This window comes from Psilocybe cubensis, chromosome 4 (assembly GCF_017499595.1).
Source record: "Psilocybe cubensis strain MGC-MH-2018 chromosome 4, whole genome shotgun sequence".
Classification (NCBI taxonomy): Eukaryota; Fungi; Basidiomycota; class Agaricomycetes; order Agaricales; family Agrocybaceae; genus Psilocybe; species Psilocybe cubensis.
Window position 1 is genome coordinate 651,099 of NC_063002.1, and position 22,429 is coordinate 673,527.

Sequence of the window (22,429 nt, forward strand, 5' to 3'; positions counted from 1 at the left end):
GGATATTATATTCTACCGCTATTGATTTAGCAATCAGATCTATGTTAGCAAGGGTACGGGTGATAGATTTTGCTTTGTTCTGACATATACACCGAAAACTTCTAGTCTGTGATCCGTATCAATTCCTTGCGTTTGGTGATGCAAGTTAAACACACACCCATCGGTATTCAATTCCTCATTTTTGCAACGTTAAAAGTTCAACTGAAAAAATTTCAAGGGTACTAGTGCTTTTAGGTATCTATTCGTGTCGTTATTCTCCTTCACATTGAAGTCTCGTCAACCCAAGTAGGCAACATGCTCCTGTGAGCGCGGTTTAATATGGCAGCGGAATGGCTTCAAGTGTCTACATGATGCCATGAGTAATAATGATACCTAACCCAATCAACAACCTGACCTTATAACACCAGTGGACCAAGCTATGACAGGCTCTTCTGGCAATCCGTTACTGTCAAGAGGTTTCGAAATATCGAAAACGGCTAAGATGCTGGATATACTGAAAAATAGTGACATCTCTGCGAAGTGGGCACCTAGCGGTATGTTTGAGCTCAATTCTATCTTAGCAACCCGGGCATGGCGACGGACCTGGACAAACTCTTCTTCCAAAACCAAATGCGAACTTCGTAGGGTCTTGTTGGGGTGAATTGCCTAAATGGCGGGAAGGATCGAATCGGGAAGGATCAGGATACATTTCTTTGTCGTGTGCCATAGCCCTGGGGACCCATTGACAAGTTGAAGTGCCAGGATTTTTCAAGATACACCTACCACACATTCGCGATGATTTTACTGCCTTTTGGAATGAAATACTCTTCATAGATGTCATCTTCCATTACCCGGTGGAATAGACCTGGGAACCTTTCAGCGTCAATATGTAATGACACTTTTGCAGGACACACCTAATGGAACAACGGGCGCCCAACGCAAGACCTCTTTGATAATCGCTCGGATGTATGGAAGCGCGTCATAGTCATCAAATGTTGGGAGTCGATTAGGAGCAATTTTATCGATATCAGCCTGAGCTTTCTTCTGTACTTCTGGATGCATCATCATGGCAAGGAAAAAGCTCGTCAAAGCAGAAACGGTCTATCGTTGTGTAAGTGGTGCATTTTTCCCATTTTCGATGCGTTGATAACTCACTGTATCTGCTCCACCAACATAGAGAGATGCCGCCGCCCATTTAACATTGTCGTAGGCCTGACCTTCATCATTTCCCACATCCGAAAGGAGGTGGCGTGAGGTAAAAGACTCTACAAAGTCGCCTGTAGCCTGAATATGACTTTAACTGACGTCTCCTTAGAAATTAGATGGATTACTCACTATTTGTTTTCTGGACCACTCGAACGGGGCCTGGTTGACTTGTGCCCAACTTTTTCCAGTCTCGTGCGCAACCTTTTTGAATCCTGCACCAGGCATCCAGGCCGGCACAAATCTCACTGTCATAAACGCGGTCATGATTTGGACTCCTAAGGAAACGATGCGACTTGCAAAAAGGGAAGAATTCGACCCAGTATTTTCCCGGGGCATTCAATTCCGCGTTCCTTTTCAGGCCTTGATCAACTGCTCCAACAAATTCATCACCGTTCGATTCAACCTGGTATCCATACGCGACTTTCAGGATTACAGCTACTGCATTCCTAAATGCGAAGGTAGTTGAATAGGCTCTTTTTAACAAAATGGGTCAAACAATACCTTCTTATATGAGTGAAAAATGCCTCAGGGTAATCCATCAGACCTTGAAGAAGCACCTGCACCTCCCGCATCTGAATAGGTCGATAAGTCCTAGAAGCCCGTGCATTGAGACCGTCCTGTAGAAGTCGTCTCAAAGACTTGAAGGAGGGATTCGAGAATCGGGTCATGAAAATCATCGATTTCTGACCAGCCAGTTCACCAGCCATCCACATGATTGGCCTATCTGAGTAGATGGATGAGCGGGAGTCTAGGAGATCCGCTGCTGCTTTGAGTGAGTTAAGAATGATTGTTTTACTGTGGAACACTCGGAAATAAGTGACTGGGCCTGTGTATAGACACGCTCAGTCACTACATTGTCCAATGGGATATTTTAGTTTACCATAGGTTTTCGCCCAAGAAGTGAACTCAAGCCAATGATCGGACTTCGGTAGCTGCTGTAAATTTCCCGTTATTAACCTTGGATTTGGTCCTGGTGGCAGCCTCACACCCTTGACAGCAAGGGTTGATTGACGTCCTAGCCAAAGCGTTGTGTACAGGATAAAGCCAACAAAAATTACGATGCTAGTCGTCCAGAGAAATGTTTCCACCGCAATTGTAGTATCGATCATTTTCAAGCAGATGAAAAGAATTTGGAGGGGACGATGCAGTTGGTGAGAAGGTAGGTATATCAGGACCGCAGCTTATAAACTATCTCGAAACCTCCCTTCCTGATTTCTACCACCTCATCCACTAATTCTCCTAATACTTCGCCGTTGTAATAAGCCGATCTCAGGATTTATGTATTTTTTTAGTCGATTCAAATTGCAAAAATAGCCCCGGCTTAGAGGTGGACTTCAAAATGCTGACCGTCGCGGATGTTGCACTTTGTAATTCCTGTCATGGCTACCTAGCGCAATGGTAGCGCGTTTGGCTTCGATTGCTGAATGGCACCAAAAGGTTGCAGGTTCGAGTCCTGCGGTGGTCATTTTTTCGATCCTGATACTTCCAATTCTTCGGTTGTCTACCCTTGACAACATTCTGTCACTTATCTGAAGCGCTCCACAATGTCCGCCGTCGTATATTTTGGGATATCACGAATAATGACATGCCTGTACTCATATTTCAAGGAGAACATTTTTAGGACGAGGTATGATTTGGCAATCAAAGGGCTTGAGATGGCTATATGTTTACCAGTGGATCAGGAGAGGTCGTCAATTATGAAGTAATTAATGTTATCTGACCTTGTGATACCTGTAGTCCAGGCAATGGAAGGCTCGATAGTTACTCCATTCTTGTCCAAAGGTTTTGAAATGTCGAATGCAGCTAATATGTTTGATATGTTCAGGAATAGCGACATCTCTGCCAGATGTGCCCCTGAGAGTATATGCAAGTCAGACCAACGCAGCGAGGATCTACCGTAATAGGGGTTTATGTGACGCTCAAAAATATCTCACCTGGGCAAAATCTCCTCCCAAACCCGAAGACAAACTTAAAAGGATCAGCCTGGGGCGAGTCCCCCAAGTGGCGTGTAGGATCAAAGATATGGGGATTAGGATATAAATCTTCGTCGTGTGTAATTGCCCTGGCGGTGGATCAAGCTATGACAATGAAGTATTTTCTTCTAAATCTTACCATATATTGCCTATTACTCTAGTACCTTTGGGTACGAAATAGTTTTCGTAGATGTCATCCACCATTGCTTTATGCGGAATACCTATGTCACGTTGGTCATCCAGCTCAAAGAAATCGACATATACACGATATACATACCGAGTGGGGCCACAGGTGCCCACCGTAGAATCTCCTTGATCATCGCTCTGATATACGGAAGGGACTCGAAGTCATCGAGAGTTGGAAGTCTATCAGGTGCCACCTCGTCGACATCCTTCTGCGCTCGCTTCTGAACATCGGGATAGAGTGACATAATTAAGAAGAATGTTGTCAGTGCAGAGACGGTCTGCATCGAGCCAGAGATTGTTGAGTTTGAGTAATAATTATACTTGACGATAACGAAGAAGTCAAAGGACTAACCGTGTCTCCACCGCCGATGTACAATGCAGCAGAACACCATTTAATTTCCTCTAATAGAGCTCGGTCTGTTGGGAGTTGTCCATCTTCTATGTGGAGATGCTTCGAGGTGAACGATTCGATGAAGTCGCCCTTCGCCTATTGATTATGTCGAGAATCAGAATAATCGAAACAGTAATCGATAGTAATGTGGCCAAACCATGTTTTCCAACGTCCATTGGAAAGGAATGCTTTCTACGCGGCTGGAAGTTTTTCCGAGCTCACGCGCCAACCTTTTGAAACCAGCACCGGGGAACCACTCTGGGAGGAATCTTACTACAGAAACACGACGTCTTTAGTCCTGATCCAACAGAGAGCCCTAATTAAATAAGGGGCACTTACGTATTGGGAAAAATTCAACCCAGTATTTACCAGGCACATTCATGGATGCGCTGATAGTGAATGCATCTTCCAAATACCTAACCATTCTATCGTCGTTAGATTCTACCTGGTATCCGTATGCGACTTTCATGATGACCGCTACTGCATTCCTATAGTTCCGCGACAATTATTGAATGAAGTCACAACGTTGAAGACAACTGACCTGCGGATGTGTGCTGCAAATTCTGTCGGATTGTCTTTCAAGCCGCGAAGAAGCACCAACGTCTCTTCCATTTGAATTGGCCGGTAACTCTTAGCCGCCCTGGAGTTCAGCCCCTGCTGCAGCAGTTTCCGCATGCTTTTATGACGGGGATCAGAGAACGATGTAGAGAAAACACCATATTTTCTCTTTGCAAGTTCTCCTGACATCCAGCTGGTCGGACGCTCGGAATATATGGTCGATCGAGACTCTAGCAGGTCTATGGTTGCCTTTGCGGAGTTAAGAATTATAGTTTTATTGTTGAATACGCGGTAATAGACAATGGGACCTAGATGTCAGATAACGTTTAGCCTTCGATTCTCGAAATGACGTAGCAGGGATCAAGAAGCTCACCGTAGATTTTTGACCAGGATGTGTAAGTCAGCCATGGTTCTACCTTTGGTATCTGTGTAAGGTTACCCGCAATAAAGCTGCCGGTCGGCCCAGGAGGGAGGCGAATGCCTCTCAACCTCAGTCGATACTTCAGAAAAAGCCAGAGACAGCCATAATAAACAGCAAGCCCTAGCAGCAGAGCGCTAGGAGATATTCCCAGAGAGTTAATCCACCCGTCTTGCATTGGCGGTGTCAGTCACTGTGGGGGATCCAAAAAGCAAGAGCGTCGTGGGCTGCTCGGGACTATGAGAATAATGCAGCTTATATATAATCCACTGGCTCATGGGGAGTTTGAGTGACAAACTTCTCTGTGTGTAACTATTACCAACACTGGTCAGACTGGAGAAGCAGCTGATAGATCAAAAATAGCAAGTCTAGCAAACTTTCATGGAAGAGGGCTATCACAGCATGACACCACAACGGAGGTGTAAACGTATGACAGGGGGTTTCGTTGAATCCGTTGACAATAGTGGGAAGAAGGCCAGCGCAATACAGTAGGTGTGTGCAGCGAGATCCACCCAATGTAAGAGGGGTTTTAAAGATGTTCCACAATGTAGTTGTACTGGGAGCTCTCGCGTTGAAAACCATCGTCACAATATAGCAAAACAACAAGACCAAACATTGATGATCAGAGACTCGGCAGGGGACACCATAAACATCAAAAATGACCACCGCAGGACTCGAACCTGCAACCTTTTGGTGCCATTCAGCAATCGAAGCCAAACGCGCTACCATTGCGCTAGGTAGCCACATTGATGTATTCTCGTATGTTGCAATCAGAGCCAAGCATATCCTCGGGCCAGTAACCAGATCCGATCGCCTGACATGATCAATTAACCCAAATAGGAAGTCGATGATGCCGAATGCTGTGGCCACGATGATTGATGATCTTCAACTCAGACGCCTGGGGTCGTCATGATATGATCTTGTCCTCTCACTCAAACCACCACCACCATAATCACAGCTTAACAACACACACCATATAGCGTCTTCAACATGGCACTCAATTGGGCAATGCTTTCTTCTCACCGCGCACCGGTACCACTACCCAACGAAATGACGATTACGACTGTGGATTCGGGGGTCGACGTGTCGCTCACTATCCTAGATACTCCACCGGTAGGACCATCGTCGACTGCGGGAAGAAGTGGTGGCGCGAAGAAAATGAAGGCAACCGGGAGGTTGTGGCTGACCGATCAACGGGTGAGTGTCTTAGTCCCAGGCGCAGTAGCCAGCGAATGCTTTGCATGCGCCGGAACTAGCGTACTCTCGCTATGTGCCAACGACGGCTTAACTGACTGACAAACCCTCTTTTGCTTACCCTCTCCTTGATTTTTCTTGTCGATACAGTTCATATTTGTCACTGATGCCAATTCCTCGTTTGAGTCGTTATCTGTCCCGCTACACGCAATCCTGTCAACGCGGTTCGAGCAACCCACCTTTGGTGCAAACTACCTTACATTTCAAGTAAAGCCCTCTGCAGAAGGCGGGCTGACAGAAGGGACGACTGTAGAAGTGCGATTCAAAGATCGTGCAATGTTTGAGTTTGTTAGTTTGTTGGAGAAGTCAAGGGAGCGGGCGATATATATGAAGAGGCAGATCCAGGAAGACGAGGAAGGGCTACGTGAGTATTTCTTCTTTCCATTTCCTCATAGATAGTACTCAGCTATGCGACTTTGGTGCTGACGATAACAAATCTCAATAGCTACGTACACAATGCCCGCGGAATCAAGTACAGTATCAATGGTTGGAGGAATTCCTGTCGAGAATCCTCCAAGCTACGCTTAATTTGACCACGTAGGATTCACTTTTAACGCACGAACAATTTATTACCCTACCATAGTTCAATAGTGGATTGTTTGGGATGTATCGATACTAACTAATGTATGGTTTGGACAGACGAAGCTGGAAACAATGTTTTTGACACTGTTCTAAGTTCTGACCTCCTATCATCTCAGTCGAAGAAACTCGTGGAGCGCCAGCAGATTAATGTGCATTTTCCATGATCATCGCAGTATATTATGCAGTTTCGGGTTCCGATGTGTCCGTGTCATGTACTTGTCATAGAGAATTAAAAATAGTGTTGATACCACCAAAACGCACACGTTGATGATCATAGTATCATTAGAAATTTATGTATTGATCATCGTGGATGAGATATGACCTGAGTAGGTGACTATTAAGCCATTCTTTTGATCGCAAGTGGCAAATGATGACATGGACAACCCGTGAGCGTGAGAACGAATTAATTGGGGCAAAGTGGCGGTTGAGTTTGGCTCAACAAGTTTGACTACTACCATGGAGGACTCTCAGATCTCATGCTTAAGAACTACCTTTTCCTGAAGAAAACATCCGCCACGGTACTACTGTTAAAATAATAATCCATCTCCTGTTCAACCAACTCCTTTGGTTTTTTTAATCTGCTACTCAAGAAGACCACGAGATGGGGGCCTCACTCTCCGACGAGGCGTACGACGCCCTTGGGGCAGAAACTAGGGGTCATTATCTTGTTGGGATGGATCCCTGTGGTTTTATGGAAACTTTCCTACCTTGGAACTCGAATACACCCCTTTTCTACACGGAACGATGCCCAGAACCAACCAGAATGCAATCTCTGACATCTGTGCCACCAACACAGGCGCAACAAAAGGAAAGCCACATGTATGGTAAATTTGTAAATATTTTCATACTTGTCTTTATTATGCGTCAGCTAACTGAAATCGCTGTTTTGTTGATGTAGGTTAGTGCCCTTGACAGTTGGGTTACAGATACAGACACCAAACAGAAACTCAGATTTGGACACAATGAACGTAGATGTCTCTACATATTGGGAAGATGATTTTACAGTTACCAGTTCATGCACATTCTCTCTTCAGCAAACCCATGAAGTGTTCAAGAGCGATATATCTCATGACGCTTTTGCCCACCATCTCGACGAAGGCCCCGAAATCGTTGAGATTATCGACAAAGAGAAACTTAGTCCTGTTGCTTCCTCACCTGCCACCGGTGACTGTAATTCGGATTTGGTTGGCAATGTGGGGACATCACCGCTTTCCACTGATTCTAATGCGTCTGCTAAGCTCGACGTTGAAACACGCCAACAGTCCGCGAAACGGAGGCAACCATTTCAGAAAGCCTTCTAAAACCGGTCGAAACACAAACTCAAATCGGAAATCATATTCGCGGTCAGATCGCTGCATACGCCGGCGTTGCCTTGTCTATGGCATTTAGGACCCACTTTTTCTCGATGCTAATTCTAGGCCAGTATGCACGGTTTATACGCTGGGATCGACGTGGGGCCATTGTTACGAGGAGGTTTGATTACACTGTCAACCCTCACATCGTGTTCGAATTCTATCTCCGCTTTGGCCAACTCACCCCCCGACAGAGGGGATTTGACACTAATGTAGAACCTCTGAAGGCGGGTCTTCCTCAACGCGTCGCAAATGCCTTCAATGCATATTATCACTTGTCATGGTACCAGGGTGCCAAATACAGTCATAAATTAGATCCCTCAAATTGCATTTCTGCCTCGGATATGCTTTTCTTCCGTATTCGGATTGAGGATCGCACTCAGGGTCGCGTCGATAGCTTTATTATCCCAGCCCCTGCCTACAAACACTCGTACGTCATTCCGTTTGCTCGTGCTTCCAGGCGATGCTTGGCGTATTTTGATGACCCCAACGCGCCAAAAATGTGTTTTCTCAAAGATTCCTGGCAAGAAGTCTCTCTACGTTCTGCTCCGGAGGCAGATATTTATCGGCGTCTTCAATCCAAAAATGTCCCAAATATAGCTTCCATGCGTCTCGGAGATGATGTTGTTGATCTCGAGACAGAGACACAGAAATGGTTCTATCTTTTATCTCACAGTGGTCGATACAAACATCTCGGGGCCATGGTTTGCCATCGTCTTGTGATGGACACCGTTGCTCGTGATCTATCAACGTTTACTTGGTGCAAAGTCCTCCTCAAGTGTCTTGCTGATGCAATCGATGGTGTGTGCGTTGTTAATTACCATTATAACTCCTATTAGTGACCATTCATCAGCTTCCCAGGCAGCGTATAAAGCTAAAGTGCTGCATCGGGATATCAGCGCCGGCAATATCATGATAACTGTGGATGAGAAGACTCACGAATTACGCGGCATTCTTATCGACTGGGACATGTGCCTTCTGTTGAAACAACGAAACGTTGGCGTTAATCGCACTGCAAGAACTGTAAGCGTCTCTTTGACTATTTTTCTGTATTTCCTGAAAATGAGAAATAGGGCACGTGGGCATTCATTTCCGCCCGGCTTTTGAAGAGTGCAAAGTCGTCAATACCTGTCATTCACTCACTTTCGGACGACATGGAGTCTGTTTTCTGGGTCTTAGTCTATCAGATCTTTTGATATACCCGTCATGACACAAAAGATGCCGAACTTTATCGACTCTTAAACAGTCTCTTTAACGACGCTGCCACATCTGACAATACGTGGTAGGAGGAAAGGCCAAGTCGTGGATATTAAGCAGTTGTCGGAATGACATGGTCAGTAGCGATCTCACCAAATTTGCGAAACCCGAACTGCCAGAAGTCCTGCACATACTCGGTTCTGTCTTCTACGCCCCTTACGCTCTTTTAGCCAAGCAAGCTAAGAAACAAGAGCGCTAACTCTCCAAGTCAACAAAAAATGCCACCCCTACCTACCACGACGAAGAATCCAATTCGAGCAGTGATGAAATCGACGAAATTCCTGTCAAGGCTATGAAGAATTTGGATGACCCTGACGAGAAATGGCTGTCTAAATATCTTCGTAGAGCTGCAAGAACTATGGAGCCATTAGGTGTCACACCGACTGGTTTACTTTCGCCCGACCTAAATTCTCATCCTCCAAAAAACCCTGATGAATGGAGACCGGCACTCCCTGAACACTCTGGCGTGGATTTTTACCACATGTGGTTTGTAAAAAATCAGAATGACACCGAATTGGCGCAATCAAGACATGTCTCTAAAATCACATCTTCCATGTTCAATCGCATGAATGGTCTACCTTGCCGCTCCGGAAGCGCCAAGCGCCCTTTCGAAGACACGGAGGAGGATAATAAGGCGTTAAAAAAACATCGCCCAGTTTCTTGACAATGTTACGTATCGAGGAGTCATTTTATCTTGCATATGTTAGCTTCTTATATTTCATCTTTAAATTCATCTTGCAATTGGGATTTTGATTTGCTTCTGACCGTGCGGAGCGCTGGGGTCACGGTCGGGGATATTGAAGTAGACACTTTATAAATGAATTGTAAACGCTCTTAATTTGATTGCATTTATCATCGCATATGTACATTGTGTCCGGCAAAAAATTTGGAATGTAAAATGACAAGCAGATAGACCCGATGCAAAGTGACAAATGACATCTTCGGAAGTTGATCATGAAGAGGTGACTCCTGAGCGTGGGAACGAATAAATTTGGTATGCCTTCACGCACGCGGGACTATTAAAGTTGAACACAAACTATTGTCATCATATATCATAGACCTCTGGTATTCCGACACTTTTACCAATTAGTGCATTCTATGGGCCACCAAGTTGACGATGGAACGTATGATGCTCTTGGGCAGCTTTTGAAAGGCAAATATCTTGTTGGGATGATGCCAGAACGCTTTTTGGAGGAGTTCCTATCATGGAACGCAGATACACCACTGAACTACAAGGAGCAACAACCAAGTGCAAACAGAGTACAATGCATCATATCAGAGTCATCAACGCACCAGCAGAATACAGAGGGCCGTACGTTTAGTAAACATGTAAGCATTTCCAGTGCAGATCTTATGTGTAGAGCTAACTGGTTTGGGTTGATAAATAGGTCTGCGCCCTTGATGGTTGGGTCACAGGTACCGATACAAAACAACAACTTAGATTTGGACATTTTACGCGTCCTGACGATGCCTGCGGTTCCATGAACGTTGAGATATCCACATACTGGGAAGAAGACTTTCCGAGCATCGCTTCCGGCTCCTGTAACTTTGCTCTGCACCAGACTCATGGAGTGTTCAAGTCCGATATCTCACACGATGCATTCGCCCACCCATTTGATGAAGGCACTATGGCCGCTGAAGATTCTGAGTTTGTGGTCAGAAAAATCGAGATTTTCAGCTCTGGCGAAAGTAACGAAACACACGATGCAAGTATATATGGCAATGTGGTTTCTGCGAAGGAAAAGAAAGATGAGCAAATATCACAGGAAGATGCAGTACTCGATGGGTCACCGGTAGTCAAGCTCAAAAACGACCTTTCGAATTCTATCTCCAATATTGAAATAGATACCGAGCCTGCAATTCGTACACGGGGACAGATTGCTGCATACGCTGGTGCTACCATGTCGATGGCCTTCAGGACCCACTTTTTCTCCATGATGATCCTTGGCCATTATGCACGATTCATACACTGGGATCGATCTGGTGCTGTTGTAACGAGCAGGTTTGATTACACCAAAAATCCTTACATCATCTTCGAATTTTACCTACGCTATGGCCAACTCACGCCTCGGCAGAGGGGGTTCGATACCAATGTGCAACCCATCAAAGATGGTTTACCCCCGCACGTCGCCAACGCATTCAATAAATATCATCGCAAATCATGGTACGAAGGTGCAAAATTTGAACATAAAACCCACCCTTCCAATCACATTCCCATCTCGCAGACGCAATTTTTTCGCATCAAAATTGAGGACCGGACCCAAGGCCGTGTTGAAACCTTCATTATTCCACCTCCCATCTATAAAAAGTCGTCGCTCATGCCATTTGGGCGAGCCTCCAGACGTTCTCTGGCATATCTCGATGACGCTGTCGCACCGAAGATGTGCTTCTTCAAGGATTCGTGGCATGATATCTCCGAGCGTAGTGCCCCAGAGGCAGATATCTACCGACTTCTCCAGTCCAAAAACGTGCCAAATATCGCATCCATGCGTCTGGGGGACGACGTAGAAGGTTCGGAAACTAAAACGCAGAGATGGGTTTCCGCCTTCGCTCGTAGTGGTCAGCATAAACGTATCGGAACTATGGTTTGCCATCGCCTTATTATGGACACTGTTGCTCGAGACTTATCAACCTTCACCTGGTGCAAAGTTCTCCTTAAATGTCTCGCTGATGCAGTCGATGGTAAGTGTGCATTAGCTTTCTGCGATAAAAACACTACTTTAAACATTTGCCAGCTGCCCAGGAAGCATATAAAGTCGGTGTGTTACACCGGGATATAAGCGCAGGCAATATCATGATTACCATGGACGATAAGACACACGAATTGCGCGGCATCCTCATTGACTGGGATATGTGTCTTCTTCATAATCAACGAAACTCCAATATCAATCGTAAAGCAAGAACAGTAAGAATTTGGATGTTTCTTATATATATATATATTGTCTAATAGATATTACTTGTAGGGAACTTGGGCATTCATGTCCGCCCGACTTCTGTCTAGCACAAACGCCTCGAAGCCTGTTATTCATTCCCTATCTGACGACATGGAGAGCTTTTTCTGGGTCCTCTTTTATCAAGTCCTGCTATACACGCGTCACAGCAAATCAGGCGAAGAACTTGAACAGCTCCTGCAAAGTCTCTTCGATGATGCAGCGAAAGGCGATAATGGGATGGTCGGGGGCCAAGTGAAGATGTGGGCTTTGCAAATTGCCTGTAACCCTAGCTCGATCAGGCGCTTCACAAAGTTTGATAGAGTTGAGCTGGAAAAGGTTCTCCACGAGCTCGGATATCTGTTTAACTCCCCTTACGTACTTTCTGAGCAAGAAGACGAAGAACGAAAAGCCCAAAACTCCAAGGTTAAGGTTGTCGAAACCGAGGTCAGCAAACCTGCGTTCTCGGATGATGAGGATGACCCCGACGACGACGATGATGATGATGCCGAAGATGATGAAGATTCCAATAAAGACGACGAAGACGACAACGACAACGAAAGTGAGGAAGAATCAGACGATCCTGATGAAGAAAATCTTTCTCTACAAGGGCATGTCGGAAATCCCAGCCCTATACGGAAGGATCTAAATGATCCAAACGAAAAGTTGTTGTCCGATTATCTGCGCCAAATTGCTCACTCGATGGAGCCTTGGGGTGTCACTCCAGCTGGTCTACTTTCGCCCAAGCAAAATTCTCGCCCTCCGAAAAATCCTGCCAGATGGAGGCGTGCACTCCCAAAACACCATGAAGCGGACTTCTACCCCATGCGTCTTGCGACGGATGCAAATGTAAAGAGTGGGTAGACTAGACAGGGCCCTAAAATGTTAATTATTACAGTCAATCGCACGGATGGTCTATCTATCAACTTGAGGCGAGCCAAACGTGCCCTTGAAGATGACGGGACGAAACATCATCCAAGTATAAATTTTTCAGATATCAAGTGAAAAAGTAGTTGCACCCATTAACCTGAACGTTTTGTAACGTCATTTCTGTTTTTAAAAAAATATCAATATCGAATCGTCCCTGCATCACACTGCACATGCCCCAAGCAACCTCATTCAACACCACGCGTGTAACTAACATTGGTGGGCGCATTACGCGGCCCAACAGTGACCCAGTGAATACCACTGGCTCACACATACCAGACCCGCGTGTCCATGCATCCTCCATGTGCAAGTTACTCCTGGGTGTGTTTGATGCCAAAGAGCCACAGCTGGTCAGCATGAGAAAAGACCAAGATGGCTGGACAGAGAAATCACATATAAGAGCGATATGATATATAGGCTAGTGGGGAGCTATTTCCCCATAGATGAGTGCCAACCTAAACAACACCGCTGTGATGTGTTTCCCAGAATATTTTAGACCGGCGGCCGCCGGGTTCCACCTTGACAGCTCTGTAAAAAGAATAAAAAGTAAAAAATCAAGAGTACGGATTTTGTCCAGGTGCATTAGCCAGTGGAAATCGCACAGAAACTGCGCGTATAGTATCAAAACTTGTATAGAGGAGCGCTGGCGTGAGGAACCCAAGAGTTTTGACTTTTCCTATCAGAAAGGGGCATCAGATTATACTCGCAGTTGCAGGGTTTGCCACAGGTACTTGATGGAAGGTTGGACAAGAGGAAAGGAGAGAGGAAAGTATGGGACTACGATTTGAAGAAAAGGTTGTTTTGGCGTAGGTGTATGTGGCACAAGTTGTACCATCAGCAGGACGGACAGCACTTATATATCACGACAGATAATCAGCGAAAATGAATTCGGAGCCTTCGAGTGGTTCAATCCCGAAATATCTGCGTGCTAGCTTTCAAAATAGAGAAGTTGCATACGGTCCTACGTGGATTCGAAAGATTTTCTGCAATACTTGGAGAAACTTTTTTCAGTATTTGTTAATTCCGGATTCCCTTGACGAAGTTCCAGAAGTGATTTCCACATCTTGAACATCAGAGATAGCTGAACGCAGCACCAGGCCAAAAAGAGGAAAGTGGTGTAGTTTGAGCCAGTGACAGTAATATCAGTTACGTAGAGAAGATCCTAGAGTTGACTGCTCGTGCGTCGCTGCAGCAGCAGGGTTACACGAAGCGAATGAGGGAAAGGAAAACGGACAGCGCACGATGGAAGAAAACAAGAGACATCGATCCGCGGATCGGAGATAGTCATTATGTGGTGCTTGTACATGCTTGGCAAAGGCATCCGACGTCCGTGAATTTCCTAAACAAGAAGTGCGCCGAACGCTCACCCTCTCGTTCAACGCCTGCACCGGTGTCTATTCTCCCAATCCTTGTCGAAAGCCTATTGCACACTCGCCAAGACAGAGCGCATAGCTCACGAGGATATCTCCAATGCCGATAAGCAAGAAGATGGTGTTCTCGGAGGACGAGGAGTCGGGGTCTGACAGTGGTGAGTGATGTGCTATTCCTGACACTGCCAACGCCCGTGGACGAGTGGGTGGCACTACCCAATTTATATGCGCATGGGAATTTCTTCTTTTTGATGATGTGCTAACGTTAACTTTTTAATACTCGCCTCTTCCACCCTTTGGACCTGTTTGTCTTTGGTTCCATTCGATTCTTCGTGACCGCTCTTCCGTGCTTCCCTTCCTCCCTGCACTGACACCGCAATGCCTCCTCGTACTCGTCGCTCTGCCGCCGTCGCTGCTGCTGCCTTGGTCGCAGACATGCAGATGGAGTCTGAACCAGAAGAAGAAGAAGAAGAAGAAGACGAAGAAGAGGAGGAGGAGCAAGTCGACATCGAGAATGACGACGAGGACGGAGAAGGCGAAGAAGGAGATGAAGACGAAGATGCCGAGAGTGAAGAGCAGGACTCTGTATGTTTCGTCTTTGTGGGCTCCCTGGATGGTGCCTTCTTGATGATTGACTGTCATGGTTGTTCTTACACAGGATGCTGAAGAGGAGGAAGAGGAAGAAGAAGAAGAGCCAGTAGTACCCCAGCCTCGGCTAAAGATCACACTTAAGCTCCCCGCGAACAACACCTCCTCCAACAGTGGTGGGACCGCCACACCTGACGACCAGGAAAATGACTATGTATTCACGCGTACCCCCAGGCGGCGCGCTAAAAGTACGCATATAACCATGTATTCCTATTACACGCACGAAGCTGACTGGAAATCGTGGATGCAGCTAAAGTCATACAAGATATCGACGTCGAATCCGAGGACCCAACGTCCAACTCCGACTCGGAAGAGAAAGAACAGTCTGCGCCTTCGCGCTCCACGGGCACCCCCTCAGGCACTGCTGGCCCCAGTACAAAGCCGATGACGACGCGCCAGGCTGTCTTGGCGAGCGTAGTTGACCCCTCCCATGTTTCTTTGAGTAAGTGTGGCCGGATGGACTCATTCGATCGTGTCCGAACCTCTAATCATTTGTGTACTCTACAGATGAAGGTACCAGGAGCAAGAAACAGCCACTCAACGAGACAGAACTCGCTCTGCGAAGGGAGGAGACTGCCAGAAAGCGGAAGAATCTCAGCGAGAAGAAGTTGCAGGATGAAAAGGTTCGCGTTTATTTCTTGCATTCCTCTGTCATTCCATCCATACGTGTCTACACGCGCATCAATATCTCCTCTGTGAAAGAATACGACTAACCCATCTACATCCTACAGGCAGAAACTATCAACCGTCTGCTCAAAAAGCAATCGCGGCCCAAAAATAAACGCAACAACACGGGCGACGATCGCTCACCAATGCCCGGCTCTGGCGCGCGCACGCCCAAAGTCAAAACAGCCGCCGCCGCCGCATCAAAGAATGGAAACGGAGAGGATGGAGAGGATGCCGAGGGTGATGAAGATGAGGAGGATGCGATGGAAATCGTGCCGGAGCCTGTGGAAGAGGTCAAGCCCGTCATGTATCGCTGGGTATCGACGATCCGCGCGTTGCCCCCGGTGGAGCCTATTACCGCTGCACCTGCAAACGGTGGAGTCACCGCGGATGGTGAAGGTGGGATGAAACATGAGGATGTAGATATGCAGGTGGATAAAGAAGCAGATGGGAAGCAGATGGTTGTGAAGAAGGAGGTGCAAGTGCCTATCATGCGAATCACGTTCTCCATCCCTGAGCTCGCCCTCGCTCGTCATCCACCGCCACCCACTCAACCCAATACCGTGCTTCCAACCTCTGAAACTATCAACCCTTCAAACTCTACCGCAATGCAAGTCGACGACGACAACAGCGTCAGCAAACCCTCTGAAGAAGAGCTGCAACGGCAAGCACGCGAAAAAGAGCGGGCGGAGAAAGAAGCAAGGGCGCGTGGGCCGGGTGTGTGCGCTGTGGACGGGTGTGGACTGCCGCGCAAGTACCGGCACCCGGGGGACTGGACGGTCGGCGCTTGTGGAATGGGGCATTTGAAAGAAGTTGGGAGGCTGGTGGAGAGGAGGGCGGTTGTTTGAGCTTTGTGCTGTGGTGTTGAGGTTGAGATTGGGTGTGGGTATAGCTGCTATTTTGTATATAATGCTCAATTGTAAGTGCTTTGTTTCTTTTGATGGGTTTATGTAGAAAACTGATGGTTTCTAATAGGTATTTGTTGTATGTACTGGATTTTTGGTTAATTGATATTGGGTATGCCTTCTCCGTGGCTTTATTTTCGAGTCTTCAAGTACCATTTCTATTTGGTTTTTTGCTCAAGGGTTTGAGTCTTTACTTTACTTTGACAAAGAACATTGTAAGCAATCACTTTACAGTCACTAAGTTTGAGTTTTGCAAACTGAAATTCATCATCCTAGCTTATTACGTAGGGATTGCACAATTTCGATTATATTCATGCTAAACCCGCTCCTACCGGTGGTTGAGTCTTAGATTTATGTTTGTCCCAACTCATTTCGTTGCGACGGCAGGTAAACAGGACTAGGATGATTTTAACCTGGACATTTGGCCAAGTAAACTACAAGTGTCGTTGGCTCACGTGTACTTCTAGCACATTCTCTCACGTTGAACTTCGTGTCTTCCGAGCGAGTCAGATTCATAAAGCGACTACGCTTCCGTTTCTGTTCCCCATTTCCTCACTACGACCACCCTCTTGCCACGCACCTGGCCCTATATCATCACGGTGGAAAAGAGAGCATTGTTGGTGAAAGGGCAGCATGGACTGCACCATATGCCTTGACACTATCGAGAACGGGAAAGCGCGCTGTTTGCCTTGTGGTACGTCTACCTCACTTGCGCATATACCTACGTTTCTCTGCCCTGCGAAAGGAGTTTTTTTATATACGCTTATTTTTTACCTTTTTTGAACTTCTATAGGTCATATTAACTGCGAAGATTGTGTTCTGTCGCTTTGGAAAAAGAACAAGACGTTTTGGGGCTTTCGATGTCCAGAGTGTCGAGAGGAGGTTCGGGGACCACGTACGTTTTTTGCCTTTGTATTATGTATTTATTGTGTATTCATTGACTACATTGGATAATATGACCTCTAGAATTGTCCGCGGAGAGTATACGTAAAGTGTACTTACACCCTAAAATGGACCCGTCAGCCCCTTCCTCCTCGTCAAGGACCACCCACGACAGTAACAATTCTATAACAGAGTCTCAAATTAATCTCAAACTCGCCACCGCCCATAAAGAACGCGATGCCGCGCTAGAGCAGCTTGCCTTCCTGCGTGACCAGCAGGCGTACCTTGATAATGCGCTGAAGCAGGCACTCGACAATCTCGATGCGCAGATGCACTACTACCAGGCGGAGCTCGCGTGTCTGCGACAGGTGGAGGCGAGGAGACGCGTTGAGGAGGAGGGGAGGCGGCGGGAGGTTGAGGAGGTGCTGGGAGATTTGAGGTGTGTGGTTAGGGTTCTGCAAGATGAGAATGCGGTGCTCAAGAATGATATTGGGGTGCTTCTTCGGGAGCAGGAGAAGCAGGAGAAAGAGCAGATTGGGAATAGGGACGCGAAGAGTGTGAAAGGAGAGGTGCCTTTTTCGAATAAGAAAGCTGAAGATGATGGTATACCTGAGGGTGCTAGTGCTTGTCACTCTGGAGGATCCTGCTGTATCGAACGTGATTTTGTGGACGGGGCCCCAGATACATCGACAACTGTCGTAGCTGTTTGTCAGAGTCCAAACACCACCAACACTGTCACAAGCGACTCTGACACACAACTCCTGGTAACCAACTCTGCGTTGGATTCCGACTCAGGATTATCTGCTATTATTATCGGTACTTTTTCTGATGCAGATGCAACCGCTACCAATCTAAATGTCGACGTCACTCTCACTAATGACAACATCACCATCGCTTCCGCTCCAAGGATCAATACCACCACCTCCTCCTCCTCTACTGCACAGAGAGCATTAAGGAGGGGTACCGATATCCGCTTCACAGGGTTCTCGTACCCCAAGAAGCACGTAGTCCCAGACTGCGTTCCTGAACGCAACGGGGTCCACCGATTCCTTGGGACGGGGAGTAATACCCACTACACGCGCTTCAGCTGCAGTTACTGCGGCTTTATTTGCAAAGAGCGCAAGCCGCAATACAGTTAATTTAAAGAGAGAAAGGTGTGTGTGTTTGCTTGTTGTTCTCGTGAGCGTAATTCTGACATTTGTTTTGTTGCTGGAAGAACAAGAACATTGTTTGCGTTGTCCTGCTTTTAAATTTTATGTATTTGTTTGTGAAGTGTTTAATGTACGAGTATGTTGCCTGCCCTGGAGGCGATTGACTAGCAGAAGATATATTGTGAGTTATTTTTCCCATTTTTTTCTTCATTTCTCGAGAATTTGCGATTGATGGCCTTTGCAGAAAGGAATAATGATGTATTGATTTTTTTTATTCAAGGGAATTTTCAAGTTGTTGCAGAAGCCTATGGCATCGTCCGATTCTAAGCTCGGTATATCGAATAATTGTGTTCCCTAGTACGTAGTAGTGCGTCGTCTCAGGCCTCATGCGTATCAAAATAACCCTGCGACTCTATCTATCTGAAATGGAAGTCCTATCACCTCTTGACGTAAGAATAGTCATGGGGTGGATTATACATATATAAGTAAGAATATGCAAGAAATGCACGTGTAGGGATCTCAGCGCTTCTTCTGCACTGCCCTTCACTATCTCTCAAGCATCATTTCGATTGCAGTGCTGCGTTGAACACAGTATGGACTGTAGCGTGTGTCTCGATGCCATTGAAGATGGAGATGGTCGTTGCCTGCCCTGTGGTATGCTCACGACTGTGCGTTTCGGCTCAGCTGATCATAGACCTACATGATACGTATCGTTCAGGCCATATCTTTTGTAAATGCTGCCTGCAATCACATCGAAATCATAATGCAACACTGTCTGGTGGGTTCCTGTGTCCGCAATGTCGCTCTGAAATTGTTCCAAAAGGTACGTCCTTGATTTCACCCATGCGCTCTCGGTTCTACAGTTCCAACTATGTTGAATATTATCATACACATAGGAGATTCTGATGATACCATCAGAAAGGTTTTCTTGAGCCTTGAGTCAAACTCCGAGCAGTCCATAGACATAACGGAGATCGAGCAATTGAAGGCACTTCTGAAAAAAACACAGCAGGAAAGGGATGATGCTCGATTAAACCTTAACACTGTTGGAAATCAGCACTCCATAGACACAACGGAGATCGAGCATTTGAAGGCACTTCTGGAAAAAACACAGCAGGAAAGGGATGATGCTCGATTAAACCTCAACACTGTTCGCAATCAGCACTCCGGTCCATGCCATGAAGAAATTGATCGCCTTCAGACGCTTTTGAACAGAATTAGGAATAAAAGGGACGTACTTCATGCACAATTAAAAAAAGCGCTCGTGGACAACCAGACTATGACACATGGCCATGAAAAACTACAAGCATTAGGTAGGACGCAGGTAAAAGAGCGCGACGATCAAATAACTGCCTTGAAACGAGCGGAGAAAGCGTCCCGGGCTATGATCCACGTGCTGGAAGAAGAGAACAGAGTACAGCAGAAGGAGATCGTCTCCTTATCTAAGTATGCAAATAGGACGATAAATACTTTAGAGAAACAAAACATGCGGCTGCAGGAGCTCCTCGCCAGGGCGAAGCGAGTTAAAGCCTAGTGCTATGGGGAGAAAAGCAATCAGTACTAGTCTGGGTACCCATGAAGGATCAAACAATCATTCTCTGTCAAAGCATAAGCCACAAAGCTCGAAGTCGAATGCCAGCGCTACTGTCCTCCCTTCCGTATGAATACAGTATTCAATGGATACCAAGGTCCCTCATTGATGCTAAATGGCTATGATCATCAGTGACGGTCCAGCTAGTATTATAGGCGGCCACCGGCCTCTCAGTAAATCCGAGGGCTGAAATATATATACAAATATTAGTCCTAGCTGTAGAGTATCATTATTTCTCTGAATATCGTTTCTTCATTCGGTTCTCGAAGGATCGAGCAAAAGCCCTTAAAAGCTCAATTTCGTCCGTGTTCATGGCACGTGTATTTTTAGTACCATTCCCACGAACCGAAGTAACAAAAGGCCATCGTCTCGCTCCCATCTCTCACTACGCCGTCTGGTGGGAGGTAAGTACATTGCCTCAGCTCCGCGTGCGCGATGGACTGCACAATATGTCTTGACATCATGGACCAAACTGGCTATTGTCTGCCTTGCGGTATGCCCGCTTTCAATTTGCCTCGCTTTCCTGGGAGAGAGCTGTAGTTAACAATCGGCTATTGTCATTACAGGCCATATATTCTGCCAACGCTGTCTAGAGGAACATTGGGAACTCAATTCTACAGTCAACCGAACTCTGTTATGTCCTACCTGTCGTAGTGAAGTCCATAGCCCCAGTACGTCGCGATAATCTAAGATATATACTGCGTCCTCTTCCATGTCGTATTAAATAATCGACCTTTCTGCATTTCATTTGTTTAACGGAAAACTCTTTCTAAACCTATCAGACATCAAGTACTGATTGAATTTAACGCCAGGGGCGTCTGTGGATTGTATTAGGAAAGTATTCATTAGTTCAACCCAATCGCCTTCGTCGGGAGAAGAAATGCGCCAACTTCGTGAGACGTTGGCCAAGACATGCGACGAGAAGGATGCAATCTTTCGGGACCTGCTCTCCACACGCGATTCCCAAGCCCAAGTAGAACAACTGCTCAGGGATGCCTTGGACGACGCGGAACTCAAGGAAAGGCAAATGCAAGATCTTAAACATCAATTACAACAAGCTCAAGAGGCGCTCAACCGTGCTTCCTTAGATTCAAAGACAAGCGACGCTCTCTCACAGCTAGAGATCAAGAATCTGCAAGAGGAAAATGAACTACAGAAGGCCGACATCGAACTACTTGAAGATGAAAATGAAGGCCTCAAGAGCGTGATTGAAGACTATGAGAAAGAGATTAAAGTCCAGCAGAATCAGATCGGTATCCTTTACATGAAAGCAACTGCATCAGAGAGGGATATCGAGGCGCTGCAAGCAACGATCCAAATCAAGAAAGAGTTCGACACCAGAGCAGTTCAAGATAGTTTCAGTGATGGACGAGATAGCTATGATACCCGTTCGGGGCAACATCCAATCATCAACCCTCCTGGCACATCTGCTTCGCCTACTCCCACAACTACTTCAAGAAGCTCCTCAGCGACAGCTAAATCTGAAGATAGCACAAGCGCTCACGGTTCAGTTTCAAATTCCCAGGATGGACTCTCACCTCCCGCTGAGTCATCTTCTGGTACGAGAACGTTGAGAAGAGGAGATGCGATTCAGTACGAAGGGTTTTCCTATCCCAAAGAACATGCGGTCCCTGATTGCGTCCCGGCGCGCAAGGGACGTCACCAATTTTCTGGTACTGGAAGTAACGCCTATTATACACACTTCAGCTGCAAACATTGCCACTTCAAATGCAAGGAACCCAAACCAAAGTCCAAGAAAGGTGTTGAACTACTTCGCTGAACCATTACGCTTGCTAACGCCTAAATATTTTAACATTAGAAACCGGTATTGCCCCATCAGCAATGTAGCTGTTTAACTGCGGATGTGACGTAGGCACGGATCTTCCTCGAGGAGTGAACAGCCCTGTGCATCGAGGTATATGTATCTATCCTTATATACTATAGTGTCAAGCCAAAACACTTTTTTAAAAGTCCTCGATTTCCCCTTTCATATGATTACATATCATTTTTACCCATTGTTCTGCTTTTCGAACAACCATGAGGTTGACTTGAGGCCGTGTTGGCATCATTATAGTCATGATGTTACCCACAACTTCGTTGCTCGATCTGACGGGGTGTGCCGGTACAGTGGGAAAGCTCATTGACTCGATTCCTTTATCTGGGCCCTTGAAATACGAAGTATGAGTTGCCACTCATTCAAATT

General features: G+C 46.3%; 8 protein-coding genes and 2 non-coding genes across 10 annotated transcripts; 7 read left to right on the top strand and 3 right to left on the bottom strand.

Moving 5' to 3' along the window:
• Positions 1-276: 276 nt before the first annotated feature.
• JR316_0004313 (Cytochrome P450 monooxygenase 208) lies at positions 277-2,294 on the bottom strand (the record flags this gene model as incomplete). The annotated part of the gene is made up of 10 exons (XM_047890082.1): positions 277-343; positions 395-527; positions 583-710; positions 763-844; positions 894-1,080; positions 1,135-1,263; positions 1,315-1,426; positions 1,479-1,631; positions 1,687-2,011; positions 2,066-2,294. 10 exons carry the CDS (start codon positions 2,292-2,294, stop codon positions 277-279), a joined length of 1,545 nt encoding a protein of 514 aa, XP_047749843.1.
• A 272-nt stretch (positions 2,295-2,566) lies between these two features.
• Positions 2,567-2,650, top strand: JR316_0004314. Its single transcript has one exon. It is a non-coding gene; the product is annotated as a tRNA-Arg (tRNA).
• Positions 2,651-2,780: 130 nt separating this feature from the next.
• JR316_0004315 (Cytochrome P450 monooxygenase 208) lies at positions 2,781-4,889 on the bottom strand (the record flags this gene model as incomplete). The annotated part of the gene is made up of 10 exons (XM_047890083.1): positions 2,781-2,844; positions 2,907-3,039; positions 3,120-3,247; positions 3,298-3,379; positions 3,436-3,622; positions 3,697-3,831; positions 3,893-4,008; positions 4,075-4,223; positions 4,277-4,601; positions 4,667-4,889. 10 exons carry the CDS (start codon positions 4,887-4,889, stop codon positions 2,781-2,783), a joined length of 1,542 nt encoding a protein of 513 aa, XP_047749844.1.
• A 481-nt stretch (positions 4,890-5,370) lies between these two features.
• JR316_0004316 lies at positions 5,371-5,454 on the bottom strand. Its single transcript has one exon. It is a non-coding gene; the product is annotated as a tRNA-Arg (tRNA).
• A 247-nt stretch (positions 5,455-5,701) lies between these two features.
• On the top strand, positions 5,702-6,493 carry JR316_0004317 (UPF0664 stress-induced protein C29B12.11c; the record flags this gene model as incomplete). Its single annotated transcript, XM_047890084.1, has 3 exons — positions 5,702-5,908; positions 6,056-6,329; positions 6,411-6,493. The coding sequence occupies 3 exons, from the start codon at positions 5,702-5,704 to the stop codon at positions 6,491-6,493; spliced, it is 564 nt and encodes a 187-aa protein (XP_047749845.1).
• A 1,016-nt stretch (positions 6,494-7,509) lies between these two features.
• Positions 7,510-9,820, top strand: JR316_0004318 (uncharacterized protein; the record flags this gene model as incomplete). The annotated part of the gene is made up of 5 exons (XM_047890085.1): positions 7,510-7,717; positions 7,810-8,700; positions 8,753-8,922; positions 8,973-9,077; positions 9,365-9,820. 5 exons carry the CDS (start codon positions 7,510-7,512, stop codon positions 9,818-9,820), a joined length of 1,830 nt encoding a protein of 609 aa, XP_047749846.1.
• A 434-nt stretch (positions 9,821-10,254) lies between these two features.
• On the top strand, positions 10,255-12,950 carry JR316_0004319 (uncharacterized protein; the record flags this gene model as incomplete). Its single annotated transcript, XM_047890086.1, has 4 exons — positions 10,255-10,468; positions 10,573-11,838; positions 11,892-12,061; positions 12,120-12,950. The coding sequence occupies 4 exons, from the start codon at positions 10,255-10,257 to the stop codon at positions 12,948-12,950; spliced, it is 2,481 nt and encodes an 826-aa protein (XP_047749847.1).
• Positions 12,951-14,761: 1,811 nt separating this feature from the next.
• Positions 14,762-16,545, top strand: JR316_0004320 (uncharacterized protein; the record flags this gene model as incomplete). The annotated part of the gene is made up of 5 exons (XM_047890087.1): positions 14,762-14,968; positions 15,042-15,219; positions 15,282-15,473; positions 15,539-15,654; positions 15,763-16,545. The coding sequence occupies 5 exons, from the start codon at positions 14,762-14,764 to the stop codon at positions 16,543-16,545; spliced, it is 1,476 nt and encodes a 491-aa protein (XP_047749848.1).
• A 1,067-nt stretch (positions 16,546-17,612) lies between these two features.
• JR316_0004321 (uncharacterized protein) lies at positions 17,613-20,169 on the top strand (the record flags this gene model as incomplete). Its single annotated transcript, XM_047890088.1, has 5 exons — positions 17,613-18,618; positions 18,758-18,816; positions 18,916-18,992; positions 19,240-19,289; positions 19,532-20,169. 5 exons carry the CDS (start codon positions 17,613-17,615, stop codon positions 20,167-20,169), a joined length of 1,830 nt encoding a protein of 609 aa, XP_047749849.1.
• Positions 20,170-21,106: 937 nt separating this feature from the next.
• Positions 21,107-22,006, top strand: JR316_0004322 (uncharacterized protein; the record flags this gene model as incomplete). The annotated part of the gene is made up of 1 exon (XM_047890089.1): positions 21,107-22,006. One exon carries the CDS (start codon positions 21,107-21,109, stop codon positions 22,004-22,006), a length of 900 nt encoding a protein of 299 aa, XP_047749850.1.
• Between the last annotated feature and the right edge of the window lie 423 nt (positions 22,007-22,429).